The 19,316-nt window shown below is 47.7% G+C and overlaps 1 protein-coding gene across 1 annotated transcript; it reads right to left on the reverse strand.

Moving 5' to 3' along the window:
- Positions 1-1,861: 1,861 nt before the first annotated feature.
- LOC121870889 (mucin-19-like) lies at positions 1,862-13,580 on the reverse strand. The gene is made up of 6 exons (XM_042372862.1): positions 13,550-13,580; positions 11,244-11,689; positions 8,629-10,971; positions 4,696-8,276; positions 3,195-4,199; positions 1,862-2,954 (listed from the first exon to the last, which is right to left on the reverse strand). The coding sequence occupies exons 1-6, from the start codon at positions 13,578-13,580 to the stop codon at positions 1,862-1,864; spliced, it is 8,499 nt and encodes a 2,832-aa protein (XP_042228796.1).
- Positions 13,581-19,316: the final 5,736 nt, after the last annotated feature.

Here is a 19,316-nt window from a genome sequence, read left to right on the forward strand (position 1 = left end):
AAACAAACGATTGAGGCATCAGGAAACATGTTTATTGTTATGTCAGTTACAAAGTATATTGCTTCCTCAGAGTCCCGTTTAAGATGTTGACAAAACTTTTATTTGGTACGGAACCTGACCTGACCTTACCTGACCTAACCTGACCTGACCTGACCTAACCTGACCTAACCTAACCAACCTAACTAAAGAAACCTTCATTAGCAACCTATTGGGTTTTTTTACGATAGGTACCTAATCTTCAGGTGAAATAAGCTGGGATACAGAATTTTCAGGTGAAATAAGCTGGGATACATAATCTTCAGGTGAAATAAGCTGGGGTGCATAATCTTCAGGTGAAATAAGCTGGGATGCATAATCTTCAGGTGAAATAAGCTGGGATACATAATCTTCAGGTGAAATAAGCTGGGGTGCATAATCTTCAGGTAGCCACTTTCTTTTGCCTTTATAATTATTCTTATATAATAACAATAATAATAATAATAATAATAATAATAATAATAATAATAATAATAATAATAATAATAGTCTACAACAGCCGGACCCTCGGAATTTGTTTAAGGTTTCAGATGGCGACCAAAAGTTAGGTTAGTTTAGCAATTGTTAGGTCATAAAATGTTATATTTATTTTTGTATATTGTATTTAGTTAAGATTGAGGGTCTTATTTATTGTAGTGGACATAATTCGATATTGTTTTTTCTTGTTTCTAATGATAAGTTCAGACATTTTCTTCTCTTATATTTTTCATCTCATTGTACTTATAATCAAGAATGGTTGGTAGCGTAACCCAACCCAACCCAACCCAACCAGTCGGCTGGGCCTCCCGGACCCCAGCATATTAAATATCTCGGCTCTAGGTTGTTCGCGAGGATACGTCATAGAAGAAAGGTGTCTTAAAATTTTTTAAACTCTTACAAGTATATGCAAAAACAAAAAAAATACGGAGATTCGGTTGATGGCAACAAATGCGGGAACAGCATTTCTATTACTGTACTGTAGTTTTCTGATTTTCAACTTAATTGAAGTTTATAAACATCTCGGAAGACACTACTCAGTCGAGGGTCTATAACTCGAGCTGGCAGACGCCCGCCCCACTCGAGGTCACAGCTCAAGGTTGAAGAAGCCACAACTTCAGAAAATTATGAGGGCAAACTTTTTTGGAGTAAGAATTGTAAACTCTTTGAATAATTTACTACAGTGTTGTAACCGCACCGAGTGAGCTCATTTAAGACCAGACTTGACCAACACTGGCGCAGGTACAGATACAAGTACATTCAGGAGTCAATGCATGCCCAGTACTTGCCAACAGTGCTTAAAAGAGACGTGACTGACCGCCCAAGCGGCTAACAAGCCGATCATTGGCCAAGTTGATAAAAGTAAAAGATTAAAAATGTGGCGTTGCGGAATGAGGTGTAAAAATTTCATAGAGTTTCTGGAAAAAACCTACAAAAACTGAAAGATTGCATCGGTCAAATTTAAGGTCTGGGTGCTGTCCAGGGTAAGTGTAGGTTGTATGGTCAGATGTTCAAATGTGTCTAGAGAGGTGATAATTAAGACTCAAACAAAGGTTTCTTTAATATATTATTATTTAAACTTCTTTATACAAAATGTTAGGGAAAATTTCTTGTGTTTTAGGAGGAGATGCGTAGAGAACATTCCTGACTTGTTTAAAGTTTGCGTAATTCTCAAACATCAAGAACTTACACAAAATATTTTCTTATTTCAATTATTTACATGATATTGGCCTACATACAGAAATAATTTTCTTATTATAGTTAATTCGATCTATACCTATTTTGTCTTTAGAGATGAAAATTCACTTGGAGAGGCAACTTAACGCTAATAAAGATTTTATGAAGGAAATCAGAATAGATTGAAAGGAACAGCTGGTGTAGGGTAGTGGTAGCCACCTTGACCAGCGCTGCCGCCATCACCACCAGCGGCGGAGATGACTTCACCCACCCCGGCGCTCCCACTCGGCCTTGTAATGCCGGGAACAACTGAGGGAGAATGTGGGATACTAGACCCACTACCACCACTAGCAGGGACAGGACGACCACCACTAGCAGGGACAGGTCGACCACCACTAGCAGGGACAGGTCGACCAATACCAGGGACAGGTCGACCACCACTAGCAGGGACAGGTCGACCACCACTAGCAGGGACAGGTCGACCACCACTAGCAGGGACAGGTCGACCAATACCAGGGACAGGTCGACCACTCCCAGGGACAGGTTGACCACTACCAGGGGGAGGACGACCACTACCAGGGACAGGTCGACCACTTCCAGGGAAAGGTAGACCACTACCAGGGACAGGTCGAACTCCTTCACCAGGGACAAGTGATACACCTTGTGTGCCAGGACCATATTGGTAGCCACTACCAGGACGACCACTGATGCCAGTAGTAGAGGAAACACCTTGAGTGGTAGAGCCAAAGCTGCTGCCAGGACGACCACCCGCACTAGTGCCAGGACGACCTCCAGCACTAGTGATTGGACGACCATCAGTACCAGGCGTAGGACGAGCACTTCCTGGTACTAGTGACACGCCTTGTGTACCTGGACCATACTCATAACCACTAACAGGTCGGGTCGTACTTCCCGTGGCAACATATGCACCTTGTGTGCCTGAGGCCAGTCCACTACCTGGACGGATCTCATTACTGTCAACAGAAGGAGCAGGTGACCCGAAGGCACCAGAGGCACTGGGACGACTACCAATACCAGAAGTAGTACTACCACTAGAAGGGGTAAGACGACCACTTCCAGGGGTAGGACTACCACTACCAGGGGCAGGACGGCCAATACCGGGGGTAGCACTACCAGGGGCAGGACGGCCACTACCAGGGACAGGACTACCACTACCAGGGGCAGGACGGCCACTACCAGGGACAGGACTACCACTACCAGGGGTAAGACGACCACTTCCAGGGGCAGGACTACCAGGGGCAGCACTACCAGGGACAGGACGGCCACTACCAGGGACAGGACTACTACTACCAGGGCAGGACTACCACTGCTCAGGGCAGGCAGCACTACCAGGGGCAGGACGGCCACTCAACAGCAGGACGGCCACTACCAGGGGCAGCACTACCAGGGGCAGCACTACCAGGGACAGGGACGGCCACTACCAGGGCAGGACCACTAATTACCAGGGACAGGACGGCCACTACCAGGGGCAGGACGCACACTACCAGGGCAGCACTACCAGGAACAGGGACTTGCCACCACCAGGGGCAGGACTACCACTACCAGGAAAGGCTGGCCACTGCCCAGGCAGTGGACGGCCACTACCAGGGGCAGGACGGCCACTACCAGGGGCAGCACTACCAGGGGCAGGACGGCCACTACCAGGGACAGGACTACCACTACCAGGGAAAGGTTGGCCACTAACAGGGACAGGACTACCAGGGGCAGCACTACCAGGGGCAGGACTACCACTACCAGGGACAGGACTACCACTACCAGGGACAGGACTACCACTAGCAGGGACAGGTCGAACTCCTTCACCAGGGACAAGTGATACACCTTGTGTGCCAGGACCATATTGGTAGCCACTACCAGGACGACCACTGATGCCAGTAGTAGGGGAAACACCTTGGGTGGTAGAGCCAAAGGTGCTGCCAGGACGACCACCAGCACTAGTGCCAGGACGACTACCAACATCAGAAGAAGGACGAATACCAGTACTAGAGGTAGGACGACCACTACTTGGGGTGGTACCAAATGCAGTACTTGGTGAATGAACAGTATCAGTACTAGGAGAAGGACGGCCACTACCAGTGGCAGGACGACCACTACCAAGGACAGGACTACCACTACCAGGGGCAGGACGACCACTACCAGGGACAGGACTACCACTACCAGGGACAGGTCGACCACTACCAGGGACAGGTTGACCACTACCAGGGGCAGGTCGAACTCCTTCACCAGGGACAAGTGATACACCTTGTGTGCCAGGACCATATTGGTAGCCACTACCAGGACGACCACTGATGCCAGTAGTCGGGGAAACACCTTGGACGGTAGAGCCAAAGCTGCTGCCAGGACGACCACCTACACTAGTGCCAGGACGACCACCAGCACTAGTGACTGGACGACCACCAGCACTCGTGCCAGGACGACCACCCGCACTAGTGCCAGGACGACTACCAACATCAGCAGAAGGACGAATACCAGTACTAGAGGTAGGACGACCACTTGGGTGGTACCAAATGCATTACGGTGAATGAACAGTACCAGTACTAGGAGAAGGACACACTACTAGGACAGGACGACCACTACCAGGGGCAGGACGACCACCACTAGGACAGCTGACCACTACCATGGACAGGTTGACCACTACCAGGACAGGACTTCCACTACCAGGGCAGGACTACCACTACCAGGGCAGGACGGTTACTCACCAGGGCAGCACTACCAGGCAGGACGGCCACTACCAGGGCAGGGATTGCCACTACCAGGGGCAGCACTACCAGGGCAGGATTGCCACTACCAGGGCAGCAGCAATTACCAGGGACAGAACTGGCTCACTACTAGGGGCAGGACGGCACTACCAGTGGCAGGACGGCTACTACCAGGCAGGACACACTACCAGGGCAGGATGGCCACCACCAGGGCAGCACTACCAGGGACAGAACTGGTCACCACCAGGGCAGGACGGCCACTAACAGGGCAGCAGTGGACGGCCACTACCAGGGTGCACGGCCACTACCAGGGACAGGACTACCACTACCATGGACAGGACTACCACTACCAGGGGCAGGACGGCCACTACCAGGAGCAGGACGGCCACTACCAGGGGCAGCACTACCAGGGGCAGGACGGCCACTACCAGCAGCAGCACTACCAGGGGCAGGACGCCCACTACCAGGGGCAGGACGGCCACTACCAGGGGCAGGTTGACCACTACCAGGGACAGGTCGAACTCCTTCACCAGGGACAAGTGATACACCTTGTGTGCCAGGACCATATTGGTAGCCACTACCAGGACGACCACTGATGCCAGTAGTAGGGGAAACACCTTGGACGGTAGAGCCAAAGGTGCTGCCAGGACGACCACCCGCAGTAGTGCCAGGACGACCACCAGCACTAGTGCCAGGACGGCCACCAGCACTAGTGCCTGGACGACCACCAGCACTAGGGCCAGGACGACCACCAGCACTAGTGCCAGGGAGACTACCAGCACTAGTGCCAGGACGACCACCCGCACTAATGCCAGGACGACTACTAGCACTAGTGCCAGGACGACCACCCGCACTAATGCCAAGATGACTACTAGCACTAGTGCCAGGATGACCGCCAACAATAGTAGTTGGATGACGACCAGCACTAGTGGTTGGATGAGCACTAATAGTAGTTGCTGGATGACCACCAGCGCCAAAGGCTGGACGACCATCAGTACCAGGCGTAGGACGAACACTACCTGGGACTAGTGACACGCCTTGTGTACCTGGACCATACTCATAACCACTAACAGGTCGGGTCGTACTTCCCGTGGCAACATATGCACCTTGTGTGCCTGAGGCCTGTCCACTACCTGGACGGATCTCATTACTGTCAACAGAAGGAGCAGGTGACCCGAAGGCACCAGAGGCACTGGGACGACTACCAATACCAGAAGTAGTACTACCACTAGAAGGGGTGAGACGACCACTTCCAGGGGTAGGACTACCACTACCAGGGGCAGGACGGCCAATACCGGGGGTAGCACTACCAGGGGCAGGACGGCCACTACCAGGGACAGGACTACCACTACCAGGGGCAGGACGGCCACTACCAGGGACAGGTCGACCACTACCAGGGATAGGTCGACCACTACCAGGGATAGGTCGACCACTACCAGGGATAGGTCGACCACTACCAGGGACAGGTCGACCACTATCAGGGACAGGACGGCTAATACCAGGGATAGGTCGACCACTACCAGGGACAGGTCGACCACTACCAGGGGCAGGACTATCACTACCAGGGACAGGTCGAACTCCTTCACCAGGGACAAGTGATACACCTTGTGTGCCAGGACCATATTGGTAGCCACTACCAGGACGACCACTGATGCCAGTAGTAGGGGAAACACCTTGGGTGGTAGAGCCAAAGGTGCTGCCAGGACGACCACCAGCACTCGTGCCAGGACGACCACCCGCACTAGTGCCAGGACGACTACCAACATCAGCAGAAGGACGAATACCAGTACTAGAGGTAGGACGACCACTACTTGGGGTGGTACCAAATGCATTAGTTGGTGAATGAACAGTACCAGTACTAGGAGAAGGACGGCCACTACCAGGGGCAGGACGACCACTACCAGGGACAGGACGACCACTCCCAGGGACAGGACGACCACTACCAGGGACAGGTCGACCACTTCCCGGGAAAGGTAGACCACTACCAGGGACAGGTCGACCACTTCCAGGGAAAGGTTGACCACTACCAGGGACAGGTCGACCACTACCAGGGGCAGGACTACCACTACCAGGGACAGGTTGACCACTACCAGGGACAGGTCGAACTCCTTCACCAGGGACAAGTGATACACCTTGTGTGCCAGGACCATATTGGTAGCCACTACCAGGACGACCACTGATGCCAGTAGTAGGGGAAACCCCTTGGGTGGTAGAGCCAAAGGTGCTGCCAGGACGACCACCAGCACTAGTGCCTGGACGACCACCCGCACTAGTGCCAGGACGACTACCAACATCAGCAGAAGGACGAATACCAGTACTAGAGGTAGGACGACCACTACTTGGGGTGGCACCAAATGCATTACTTGGTGAATGAACAGTACCAGTACTAGGAGAAGGACGGCCACTACCAGGGGCAGGACGACCACTACCAGGAACATGACTACCACTACCAGGGACAGGTCGACCACTACCAGGGGCAGGTCGACCACTATCAGGGACAGGTCGACCACTACCAGGGGCAGGTCGACCACTACCAGGAACATGACTACCACTACCAGGGGCAGGACTACCACTACCAGGGACAGGTCGACCACTACCAGGGACAGGTCGACCACTACCAGGGGCAGGTCGACCACTACCAGGGGCAGGTTGACCACTACCAGGGGCAGGTCGAACTCCTTCACCAGGGACAAGTGATACACCTTGTGTGCCAGGACCATATTGGTAGCCACTACCAGGACGACCACTGATGCCAGTAGTAGGGGAAACCCCTTGGGTGGTAGAGCCAAAGGTGCTGCCAGGACGACCACCCGCACTAGTGCCAGGACGACCTCCTGCACTAGTGATTGGACGACCATCAGTACCAGGCGTAGGACGAGCACTACCTGGGACTAGTGACACGCCTTGTGTACCTGGACCATACTCATAACCACTAACAGGTCGGGTCGTACTTCCCGTGGCAACATATGCACCTTGTGTGCCTGAGGCCAGTCCACTACCTGGACGGATCTCATTACTGTCAACAGAAGGAGCAGGTGACCCGAAGGCACCAGAGGCACTGGGACGACTACCAATACCAGAAGTAGTACTACCACTAGAAGGGGTAAGACGACCACTTCCAGGGGTAGGACTACCACTACCAGGGGCAGGACGGCCAATACCGGGGGTAGCACTACCAGGGGCAGGACGGCCACTACCAGGGACAGGACTACCACTACCAGGGGCAGGACGGCCACTACCAGGGACAGGACTACCACTACCAGGGGTAAGACGACCACTTCCAGGGGCAGGACTACCACTACTAGGGTCATGACGGCTACTACCAGGAGCAGCACTACCAGGGGCAGGACGGCCACTACCAGGGACAGGACTACCACTACCAGGGACAGGTTGACCACTACCAGGGACAGGTCGACCACTACTAGGGACAGGTTGACCACTACCAGGGACAGGTCGAACTCCTTCACCAGGGACAAGTGATACACCTTGTGTGCCAGGACCATATTGGTAGCCACTACCAGGACGACCACTGATGCCAGTAGTTGGGGAAACACCTTGGGTTGTAGAGCCAAAGCTGCTGCCAGGACGACCACCCGCACTAGTCCCAGGACGACTACCAACATCAGCAGAAGGACGAATACCAGTACTAGAGGTAGGACGACCACTTCCAGGGGCAGGACTACCACTACCAGGGACAGGACTACCACTACCAGGGGCAGGACGGCCACTACTAGGGACAGGTCGACCACTACCAGGGACAGGTCGACCACTACCAGGGACAGGACTACCAGGAGCAGCACTACCAGGGGCAGGACGGCCACTACCAGGGACAGGACTACCAGGAGCAGCACTACCAGGGCAGGACGGCCACTACCAGGGACAGGACTACCACTACCAGGGACAGGACTACCAGGAGCAGCACTACCAGGGACAGGTCGACCACTACCAGGGACAGGACTACCAGGAGCAGCACTACCAGGGGCAGGACGGCCACTACCAGGACAGGCTGACCACTACCAGGGGCAGGTTGACCACACCAGGACAGGACTACCACTATCAGGGACAGGACTACCACTACCAGGGACAGGTTGACCACTACCAGGGGCAGGCTGACCACCACCAGGGACAGGACTACCACTATCAGGACAGGACTACACTACCAGGGACAGGTTGACCACCACCAGGGACAGGACTACCACCACAGGACTATACAGGACACTACCAGGGACAGGTTGACCACTACCAGGGGCAGGTTGACCACTACCAGGGACAGGACTACCACTACCAGGGGCAGGACGGCCACTATCAGGGACAGGACGACCACTACCAGGGACAGGTCGACCACTACCAGGGGCAGGACTACCACTACCAGGGACAGGTTGACCACTAGCAGGGACAGGTCGAACTCCTTCACCAGGGACAAGTGATACACCTTGTGTGCCAGGACCATATTGGTAGCCACTACCAGGACGACCACTGATGCCAGTAGTTGGGGAAACACCTTGGGTGGTAGAGCCAAAGCTGCTGCCAGGACGACCACCAGCACTAGTCCCAGGACGACTACCAACATCAGCAGAAGGACGAATACCAGTACTAGAGGTAGGACGACCACTACTTGGGGTGGTACCAAATGCAGTACTTGGTGAATGAACAGTACCAGCACTAGGATAAGGACGGCCACTACCAGGGACAGGTCGACCACTACCAGGGACAGGACTACCACTACCAGGGGCAGGATGACCACTACCAGGGGCAGGTTGACCACTACCAGGGGCAGGTTGACCACTACCAGGGACAGGTTGACCACTACCAGGGACAGGTTGACCACTACCAGGAAAGGTTGACCACTACCAGGGGCAGGACTATCACTACCAGGGACAGGCTGACCACTACCAGGGGCATGTTGACCACTACCAGGGACACGTTGACCACTACCAGGGACAGGTTGACCACTACCAGCATGTTGACCACTACCAGGGACACGTTGACCACTACCAGGGACAGGTTGACCACTACCAGGGATAGGTCGACCACTACCAGGGACAGGTCGACCACTACCAGGGACAGGACTATCACTACCAGGGACAGGACTACCACTACCAGGGACAGGTTGACCACTACCAGGGGCAGGACTATCTCTACCAGGGACAGGACTATCACTACCAGGAACAGGACTACCACTACCAGGGACAGGTTGACCACTACCAGGGGCATGTTGACCACTACCAGGGACACGTTGACCACTACCAGGGACAGGTCGACCACTACCAGGGACATGTTGGCGACTACCAGGGGCAGGTCGAACTCCTTCACCAGGGACAAGTGATACACCTTGTGTGCCAGGACCATATTGGTAGCCACTACCAGGACGACCACTGATGCCAGTAGTAGAGGAAACACCTTGGGTGGTAGAGCCAAAGGTGCTGCCAGGATGACTACCAGCACTAGTGCCAGGACGACCACCCTCACTAGTGCCAGGACGACCACCCGCACTAGTGCCAGGACGACCACCCGCACTAGTGCCAGGACGACCACCAGCACTAGTGCCTGGACGACCACCAGCACTAGTGCCAGGACGGCCACCAGCATCAGCAGAAGGACGAGTATCGGTACTCGAGGTAGGACGACCAGGTGTACCAGGAATGAGGGATACACTTGGTGTGGCAGGACCATACTCATACCCAGTGTTAGGAGTGCTACTGCTGCTACTAATACCAGCTACGCCCTGTGGACCAGAGCCTGCACTAACTCCGCTCTCAGATCCACCACTTCCAAATTCTTCAGGTGAAAAACTTTGACCAGCACCTGAGCCAAGCACGCTGCTTGTAGCTGTTCCACTACTGGCACTAGACGAGCCGCTGCCGCTGACGTCACTACCATGATGAATCTCATTGCTGCTGTCTGAATCTACTGGTGAACTCTGAGTACCTAAACTACCACCTGGATGATTACCAAAATCATGTGATGGACGTCTAATACTACCAGGACGACCAGCGCTGCTAGGAGTACGACTGAGTCCTTCAATAGGAATCAGTGATGAACCTTGTGTGGCAGGACCATACTCATAGCCGCTCCCAGGTCGACCACTGCTGCCAGTACCAGCAGGTACACTCTGGATGGGTGAACCAAAACCACCACCAGGAAGGCCACCAATCCCAGAACTGTGTGAGCCGTCTAGACCAGATGTAACGCCGAGGTTACTGCCAAGACGACCACCGCCGGGAGAGGCAGGACGACCACTAGAAGACCCTGAAGAACCCGTAATGCTTGAGATAGGTCCGGAAACACCGCGGGCGTCATCAGCAGGCCCAGCTCCGCCGAAAACACCGGCAACACTTGTAACTGTGCGAGACGCTTGAGGGAATTCATTGATGCCGTAGATGGTGGCGCCGGTCAGCGTCACGTCAGTCTTGCCTATTTCAGCGTTGAGGCCGTAGTACTGTTCAGCAGTGGAACAGTCAAAGTTGAACCACCAGTCACACACAAAATACTGCTGGTTGAAGATGGTGCCGTTGGGACACAGGAACGAGTTGATCCTTCCTCCTCCTTGGCAGATGTGAAACACCTTGAGGAAAAATACATTATATTAATACAATCTCGAAAGCATTTGTGTAGGCACATCAGAATGGGAAGATCATACTCAACTTAGGGGGAGCAGTAAAGAATGAAAGAAGCACACTTGTGAGTTAACCGAAATGTTGCACTAACGGGCTCGAAATTTTCATGAAAACAAAAGTAAAAGTGTGTATCAGAAAATTAACTCACCAGCCCAACACTGAATCTGTATTAGGGCATGATAACACTGAAATTCAACATGGACGATGATATAAGACTCACCTGACAGCCGGCCTCGGGGGCAGTGTCAGCGTAGTAACCAGGAAGTCGACCCAGACAGGAGAAGGCGGTGAGAGGGACAGAGGAGAGGATGGTGTAGTCCACCCCAGGAACACCGCCACCAGCAATGGCCTCCTCGAGCAGCTCTATCGGATCTTTATCAACGAGGCTAAAGATCTGCTGCCGTCGACTCTCCCCAACCAAGCTGCCCAGGATATCACCGGCGTCACCATCGTGGCCGAAGATCTGTTGGCTTCCTCTGCCACCTGATAGATTATCCACTGCATTCCCGTTGATACCATTAAGACCAAACTGTTGACTGGCACCAGGGAAGCCACTATCTCCTCCTCCAGGTAGCGGGGCGGAGGTAAGTGTTTCCTGTGCACTGGCGGGCGGTCCTTGGGCTCCCTCGGGAAACACGTAAGAGGCGCCAGCCAGCCCGAGTACAGCTACCAGAGAGATTTATGAATATGGTGTAACTAGAGTGGGACACACACACACGCGCGCACGCACACACACAAAACAGTTATAAAAATCTTGAATACACAAAGTAAGACACCTAATGCAAATAGTTTTTCCTTTAACTTTGACTTTGCATAATCAAGCTCTCACTTTCTGTCATCTACTTATGAATTAAAATTTATTTTAGAGGGATTTTTCGAAGTTTACGTTTGTAAATTGATATGTAGATATATAATAATCAATGGCTAACGTTATCCATTCAGCACAGTATAGGAGGAAAGAGTGACGGTGTGTTTAAGGATGATGAGAAATATAATTGACAGAGAAATATGTGTAAATATACTTGAAGAACCGACCCGACTACTAGAGAACATGAGAAAAAATATAAATAGGAACATGATTGAACTTAAAGAAATATGTCTTATATAATGGAGTGGTTAATAACGGGGACAGCGGCAAACTCTAAATCATTCATTTAATATGGAAACAGTTTACCTATGATGTGGGAGAAACAGGATAGGATTATAAATTTTAAAACCGAGATTAATAACAAAATGTAGGGACTGGAGCTACGTCATGATCACATACAGTCGCCTGCACTCATACCTGGTACAGTGGCTGGCGCATTTTGTGAGATATGGCAACTCTGTGGAATGCTCAAGTAGCATCCTTTAGTCTGGCTACTATTGCGAGGTTTCTTAGGACCATTTCGGGAGTTTTAATATAATGTAAACAAACACAGAGGTGCCACAGCTCACAAAACGCACCAGCTTCTGTATCAGGTGTAAGTGCAATCGACTGTACATCAAGAGCTGGTGATACAAGCGTAAACCTCTACCAAAAGGTCATCGTCTGTGAGTGACTGTGAGTGTTTGTGAGTGTCTATGAGTGTATTTGAGTGTCTTTCAGTGTCTCTGAGTGTCTTTGAGTATAAAAAAAAGATTACCAACACATTATTATGACAATATTAATAATAGAAACTCACGTATTTCTCTCATTATGTAAAGAACTTTAGTAGGCACCTCACTTGACAGTTTGGGAAGTGAAGGTGATAGAGTGCAGTGCCGACCACCCTGCCTCCTAGCATATATCGATAGCTTAATACTGTATCCACGACATCCCTATAAGACCTACTCTCACTTTCACCACACTAACCAAAGCTATCGGCGAAGATTACTATAATTCACACGACTTCCCGCCTTCAGTAAATATATAATACATTTCTTACTGTGGTTTTTCTTTCAATTTATCATCTTAATCTTCTTTTCTTGTTGTTTTCACTTCATTTGTTTCTTCTTTTTTGTTGTTCATCTTCATCGTCGTTGTTTTTTCGGTCTTCTCCTCCTCTTTTATATCTTCTTTTGCTTACTCCTCTTTCTTTTCTTCATCCACTGTTTTGTTCCTCTTCTATTCTTCTTGTTCTCCCTTTGTTTACTCTTTAAGACACACCTACGAAAGTTCTGCTAAATAAACAACGAAAACAAGACTCTTCCCGCCATAAACAACGAAAACAAGACTCTTCCCGCCATAAACAACGAAAACAAGACTCTTCCCGCCATAAACAACGAAAACAAGACTCTTCCCGCCATAAACAACGAAAACAAGACTCTTCCCGCCATAAACAACGAAAAAACAAGAAGGAAACAAAACAAGAATAAATTCCTTCTTTATACTGAATTACCCCATTAAATAAGAAGAATTAATCCCTTATTTACGAATGACTTAATCCCTTATTTACGAATGACTTAATCCCTTATTTACGAATGACTTAATCCTCTATGTACGATAATTTAACCTCTTTGATTACGATGCTTTAATCTTTTCAACACAACGATTTATTCACTTACGTAACACATTATTGTACTTAGGGGTTGCCATCGTAATCAAATGGTTAATTCATCGTACTCAATGGGTTAAGTCATCGTACTCAATGGGTTAAGACAGACAGACAGAAATAATGGCTGAATACATTTGTTATACACCATTAAAAACCAAAGAATACATAGATAGACACAGAGAGACACATAGAATGACAGACAGACAGAAGACAGAACCAGTACAATCCCTAACCATAATTACAACAAAATAATCGTACGGACAGCACCTGCACTTTTTATATATACCTGGCGTGGCGGTACAGGATGGAACACAAACTCAATGCCTTTTGAGGTCGCTCCGGGGGTTAGGTCAATTGCCTGAGTAATCACCATTTGCTTGTCACGATCTCGCTAACTCGTAACGCTGCATTATTCTCTATCACTCTTTATTAGAGAGCGTCACAGAGATTGGTGTCACGTTGTGTTTTTATATTTACTTGTTTTGTTTTTGTTTAGTGTGTTTATGTGTGTGTGTGTGTGTTTAGGCAGATGGATATGTGTGTGCGCCCGCATAAGAGACTTCCTGGAAACTCACACACGATAATTCACGTATAATTTTCAAGCACTTGGTTCATCTTCAACTTCGTAACATTCAAAGATAAAAAAAAGAAAAAACTTGAACATTCATTTCCTGTTGAGAAGAATGATAGTTTCCCTCCGTGTCAACACTATCAGGTGAACACATTCTTACCCCAGACCAACAGGTGGCCAAGCGGACGGGTCATGCCTGGGCTGAGTGCACTGTGTGGTGTGAGGGCGGGCAGGAGGGTGAAAGAGGGAGGGTTGTGGCACCGAGATGGTAGCACTGCTTGTAATGATACCCAGGTGAGGAGGCCGCCTCTTATACACGCTGCAGGAACCTCCCGACCTTCACGTGAGTAAGCCTCAACTTAATCTTTTTCACTTTTTCCCCTGACGGCATGATTGAGATGCCTCCCTCGTGTTAACGTGAGGAGTATGACAATGTAATATGCAGTATATATGTCATGCTTGTCATAATTGTCCAATTAGGGAGTCGACTGAGCCTTTAAAACGCATTAAGCGTTTTTCCCAAATAAGGATTACTTTGTCACTGCTATAAAAGACGTCGTTTACCACCATAACAAACAAAATCATAACTAAGTTAGACAACAGTTAGTTTAATAATGACACAGTTTTTACAGAAAGTTTTATTATTATTATTAGTAGTAGTAGTAGTAGTAGTATTTATATCTTTATGATCTTCCTTATTAACTGGACTAATTGAATTATATATATATATATATATATATACACCAAGTAAATCACTGTAGGTGCGCGTATCCAGGTATATATGATAACCACACACAAGAAAACAATAAAACACGAAGTTTCAAGCCAGCCAAAATCTACACTTAGGGGTAGAGTAGATATATATATATATATATATATATATATATATATATATATATATATATATATATATATATATATATTAGTGGTGGCGTATATATATATATATATATTTCATGTAAATCCACAATGAAAACGTGATAATTAAATAACGGAGCACCTAGCTTGATTAAAGACGAAAGCCAAGTACCTTGCTATGTATTTCCGTGCGTGATTCTGTCAAGATATATATATATATATTATATATATATATATATATATATATATATATATATATATATATATATATATATATATGTGTGTGTAAAATCATCAAACAGCAGGAGATCTCTGCCCGAACCACCCACCCACTCACGCCCACCCACCCATCCTACCTACCTACCACCTACTCACCTCGCCTCACCACCCACCTCGGCCCGGCACCCACCCACCCACCATAGTTCCACCCTACCTACTCATCACCTACCTGCCCACTCACCCACCCACTGCCCACCCACCCACTCCCTGCCCTACTCCCCCTCCCACGCACCCATTCTTCCCCACCCACCCACCCACTCACTAACCAACCCACCCCACTCACTTCCTCTCCCAGCCACCCACTCTCTCTCTCTCCCTCACTCACCGTCTGTCTCTCCCGCCTCTTCACTAACTTTCAGAAGTCCTTGTAATCCTCCTTCTCACAGTCATCCAGGTAATTTTCTCACCTGCCAAAGACCTTTTCTGAGTGTTTCTTTTGTAATAAGTTTTGTTCTCCCTTAACTGAGTATATTTCAAGTGGATTTTATTTGACTATACCTTTGTTAGATTTTGTTAAGGGTAATGATGTGTTTTTTGTGATTTTGTTAAGGGTAGTAATGATGTTTTTGTTATTTTGTTAAGGATAATGAAATGAAAAAAAAAGGAACATCGACAAAGAGAGACGTGAGAAAGAGAGAAACACAGAGAGGAAGAGAGAGAGTGAAAGTAAGTGAAGTAAGAGGAGAGATGATGAAAACTGACATTAAGTATAAAAGTAAATGGGGAAGAGACAAAGGAGAAAGATAAAATTCGAACAAGTGGGGGACAGTTATAGTGTGTGTGTGTGTGTGCGTGCGTGCGTGTGTGTGTGTGTGTGTGTGTGTGTGTGTGTGTGTGTGTGTGTGTGTGTGTGTGGTACATCTGGTGTTATTTGGTATGATGCTTTTTAATCTTTGAAGACGATAATTTCATTCCTGCAACCTATGAAGACGTCGAGGTAACCTTAAAGACTTTGGCTAATGGTCAGGCTAACGTCTTAAGGTGTCAAGTCTTCGTCTTCAAGGGCTTAAGTTGTCCTCAAAGGGTCGAATCATCGTCTTCAAGGGGTTAAGTTGTCCCCAAAGGGTCGAATCATCGTCTTCAAGGGGTTAAGTTGTCCCCAAAGGGTCGAATCATCGTCTTCAAGGGCTTAAGTTGTCCTCAAAGGGTCGAATCATCGTCTTCAAGGGGTTAAGTTGTCCCCAAAGGGTCGAATCATCGTCTTCAAGGGGTTAAGTTGTCCCCAAAGGGTCAAATCATCATTTTTAAGGAGTTCTATCGTCGTCTACAAGCGGCTAAGTTAAACAACAAGCAGAATGTAAGGTGAACCTCAGAGGATGTCACTATAACACCGCCTGCTCGGATATAATCATCCGGGAAGAAGCCAGATCTAACTGCACTCGTGAAAAATTTGTACCCTTGAGAGACAAATGCCACGATGATACGGCTTACATATCATCTCCTAGGTTCCTTGTTTCTCATGCAGACAACCTGATCCAATGTTACCATCTTTGCTTGCGTGTTGGTTCATTGTGATTCACTCTAACTGAAGAACTTTCTCTCTCTCTCTCTTTTGACACAGTCTCGTTTGATTCTTAAGAGGCTTTGTGTGTTACTTTTATTTCTCTCGTGATTCTTGCTGTCGTGGTTAATGGTTGAATAGTGTTGTAAAAGGATCCGTATTTGGCAATCCACTTTGTCCTTAGGGAACCAGACAGTTAACGGAGGAGTGTGTAGAGTATGTTAGTGATGAGAAGAGAAGCATGATCATGATTCTCTGTAAAAAAAAAAGACAATTTATATTTTCAAGTTATGTGTTGAGAGCTTCAGTTATATATATACATATATTATGTGTATGGAATCACCCCCCGGGACCGAAATATTTGTTCTCACATAAAATTACTTTTACTAGAGAACGGAACGGGACTACTTAACACCTACGAGTTACAGCTATTATCTGTGGTCGTAATTACCTTAGTGTCTCACCCTGTGGCAATATTCTCGCTTACCCGCTCGGAGAAAATGATTATTGAGCCATATTTATGATTTCGTCAGTTGTACCTGCTGTGTCACGTTGTGGGTGTGTTAGTTTGTTAACACTCTGACATCCCCAATTATGAACGGAACTTTACGACATTTTCACAGTTAATCGATTAAATTAACAGCGAGACACTGACATAATTTGGTCAAAATCGGTCAAAGGTCAACATCAAGGTCACCGACAAAGTTCACCGAAATGAAATTAGCAAATACAGAACTAATGAGTGAGAGGAACAATATAATGTGTTCAGCCTATCAGATCACCTTATTACACACACACTGTATGAAGACCTTACAACACCATGATGATACTCTAACACCTTCAGTACAATAACTTACCTCCTCAGTTCCTGTGACCGTCGTGTTTCAAGGGTTAACATTTTGATTGGCTTATAACTGCCAATGTTACCGTGACATTAACACCTGTAGTTATGTTAGCTATCTATAGATTTTGTTTCTTACTTGTCATAGAATAAAGTTTACAAGAGAGAAGGTAAGAGAGAGAGAGAGAGAGAGAGAGAGAGAGAGAGAGAGAGAGAGAGAGAGGTCAGGTTATATTATACCTGTTCTTCACATCATAAATAATATGCCTGAGAGAATATCACCACCACCCTGCACCTGTCTTATCAATATAAACTCTCCCTTATAATCTCTTTATCTTCTCCGATGGACATAAGAGACAGACGATAACTCACGGGGTAAAGACAAACGCGGAGGAAATGAAACTCTTTTGTATATATGATAAACTCTTACCAGACTTGGGCTCCGTCAGGGGACTTAAAAGAAGAATTAATATCTTCTTTGCTGTGCTGTTGTGGGTCTTTGTATTCTCTGTAAGGATTTTGACTCCATTATTATTATTATCGTCATGTACAAGTATAACAGAACCTGAGTCACTAGCAAGGAAACATGTTCCCTCGCCATGTCCGTATACAACGAATGGTATTGCAACATCATGATTGTACTGTAGGGATGAAATAAGAATTCAGCACAGCATATATAGAAATTAACAGAATCCCCCGCTGATGCAATCTGACAAAATATATGTAATTCGTGAGTCGGTATTTTCTTTTTCTTGAGGACGCGAGAGTCTTCCTTCACACAGCCTCCAGCGGGAGATGTTTCACGCCTGGTGATCACTATGTCAGGTCAAGGCCTGGCGGGGCTCCAGCCACCAGGGGATCCACCCACCTACTTTTGTGTGGCTAATTGTGTACCATACCAGTGTGTGTTTTGTCATAGTGCGGGGATATATTTATATGTACTTGTTCACATATTGCCTTCACTTCATTACTATATATATATATATATATATATATATATATATATATATATATATATATATATATATATATATATATATATATATATATATATATATATTTATTTATTTATTTATTTATTTATTTATTATATATACAGTATATATATAAACAATCTTATTAACCACCAACTTTATGATTCTTAAAGACAGTGTTCAGTTAATAGTGTGTTCCTATATAAACCTGGTGCTCATGTACACAAGGTCAGGCGGTAAATATATTATATCTCTGCCTTACTGACGCGTTGTTTAGAACCAGTTTGGAAACGAAATTAATATACAGATTCTTTCAACATTTATTTTGTCGCGGGAACTCTTCTTTAAGACCAAAGGCACACAATAAACGTCTTATCCACCCACACACTCATACACCCACCCACCCACACACGCATCCACCCACACACTCATCCACCCACACCCACCCACACACCCACCCTACCTGACATGCCCAGTTAACCTTATCATAAGTTAATAATAACAGACATCCTTGTGCTTCCTCTTATTGTTTTACCTGTCTCACCTATGACATTACCTACACTGTGAATGACTCGGCTCCTTTTTGCCTTACCTGCGTCACCCATTAACTCCTTTACCTCCATTAATAGCTCTTAATTGTGAGCTATAAAGACATAAACACCAACCATGAGGTATTTACAGGCGTCAGAAGGTCGAGAATGTTCACCGTAAACAAAAGCCTTAAATTAACAATGACGTCTATATATTTATTTT

Source organism: Homarus americanus, unplaced genomic scaffold, assembly GCF_018991925.1.
Source record: "Homarus americanus isolate GMGI-L3 unplaced genomic scaffold, GMGI_Hamer_2.0 scaffold52512, whole genome shotgun sequence".
Taxonomy (NCBI): Eukaryota; Metazoa; Arthropoda; class Malacostraca; order Decapoda; family Nephropidae; genus Homarus; species Homarus americanus.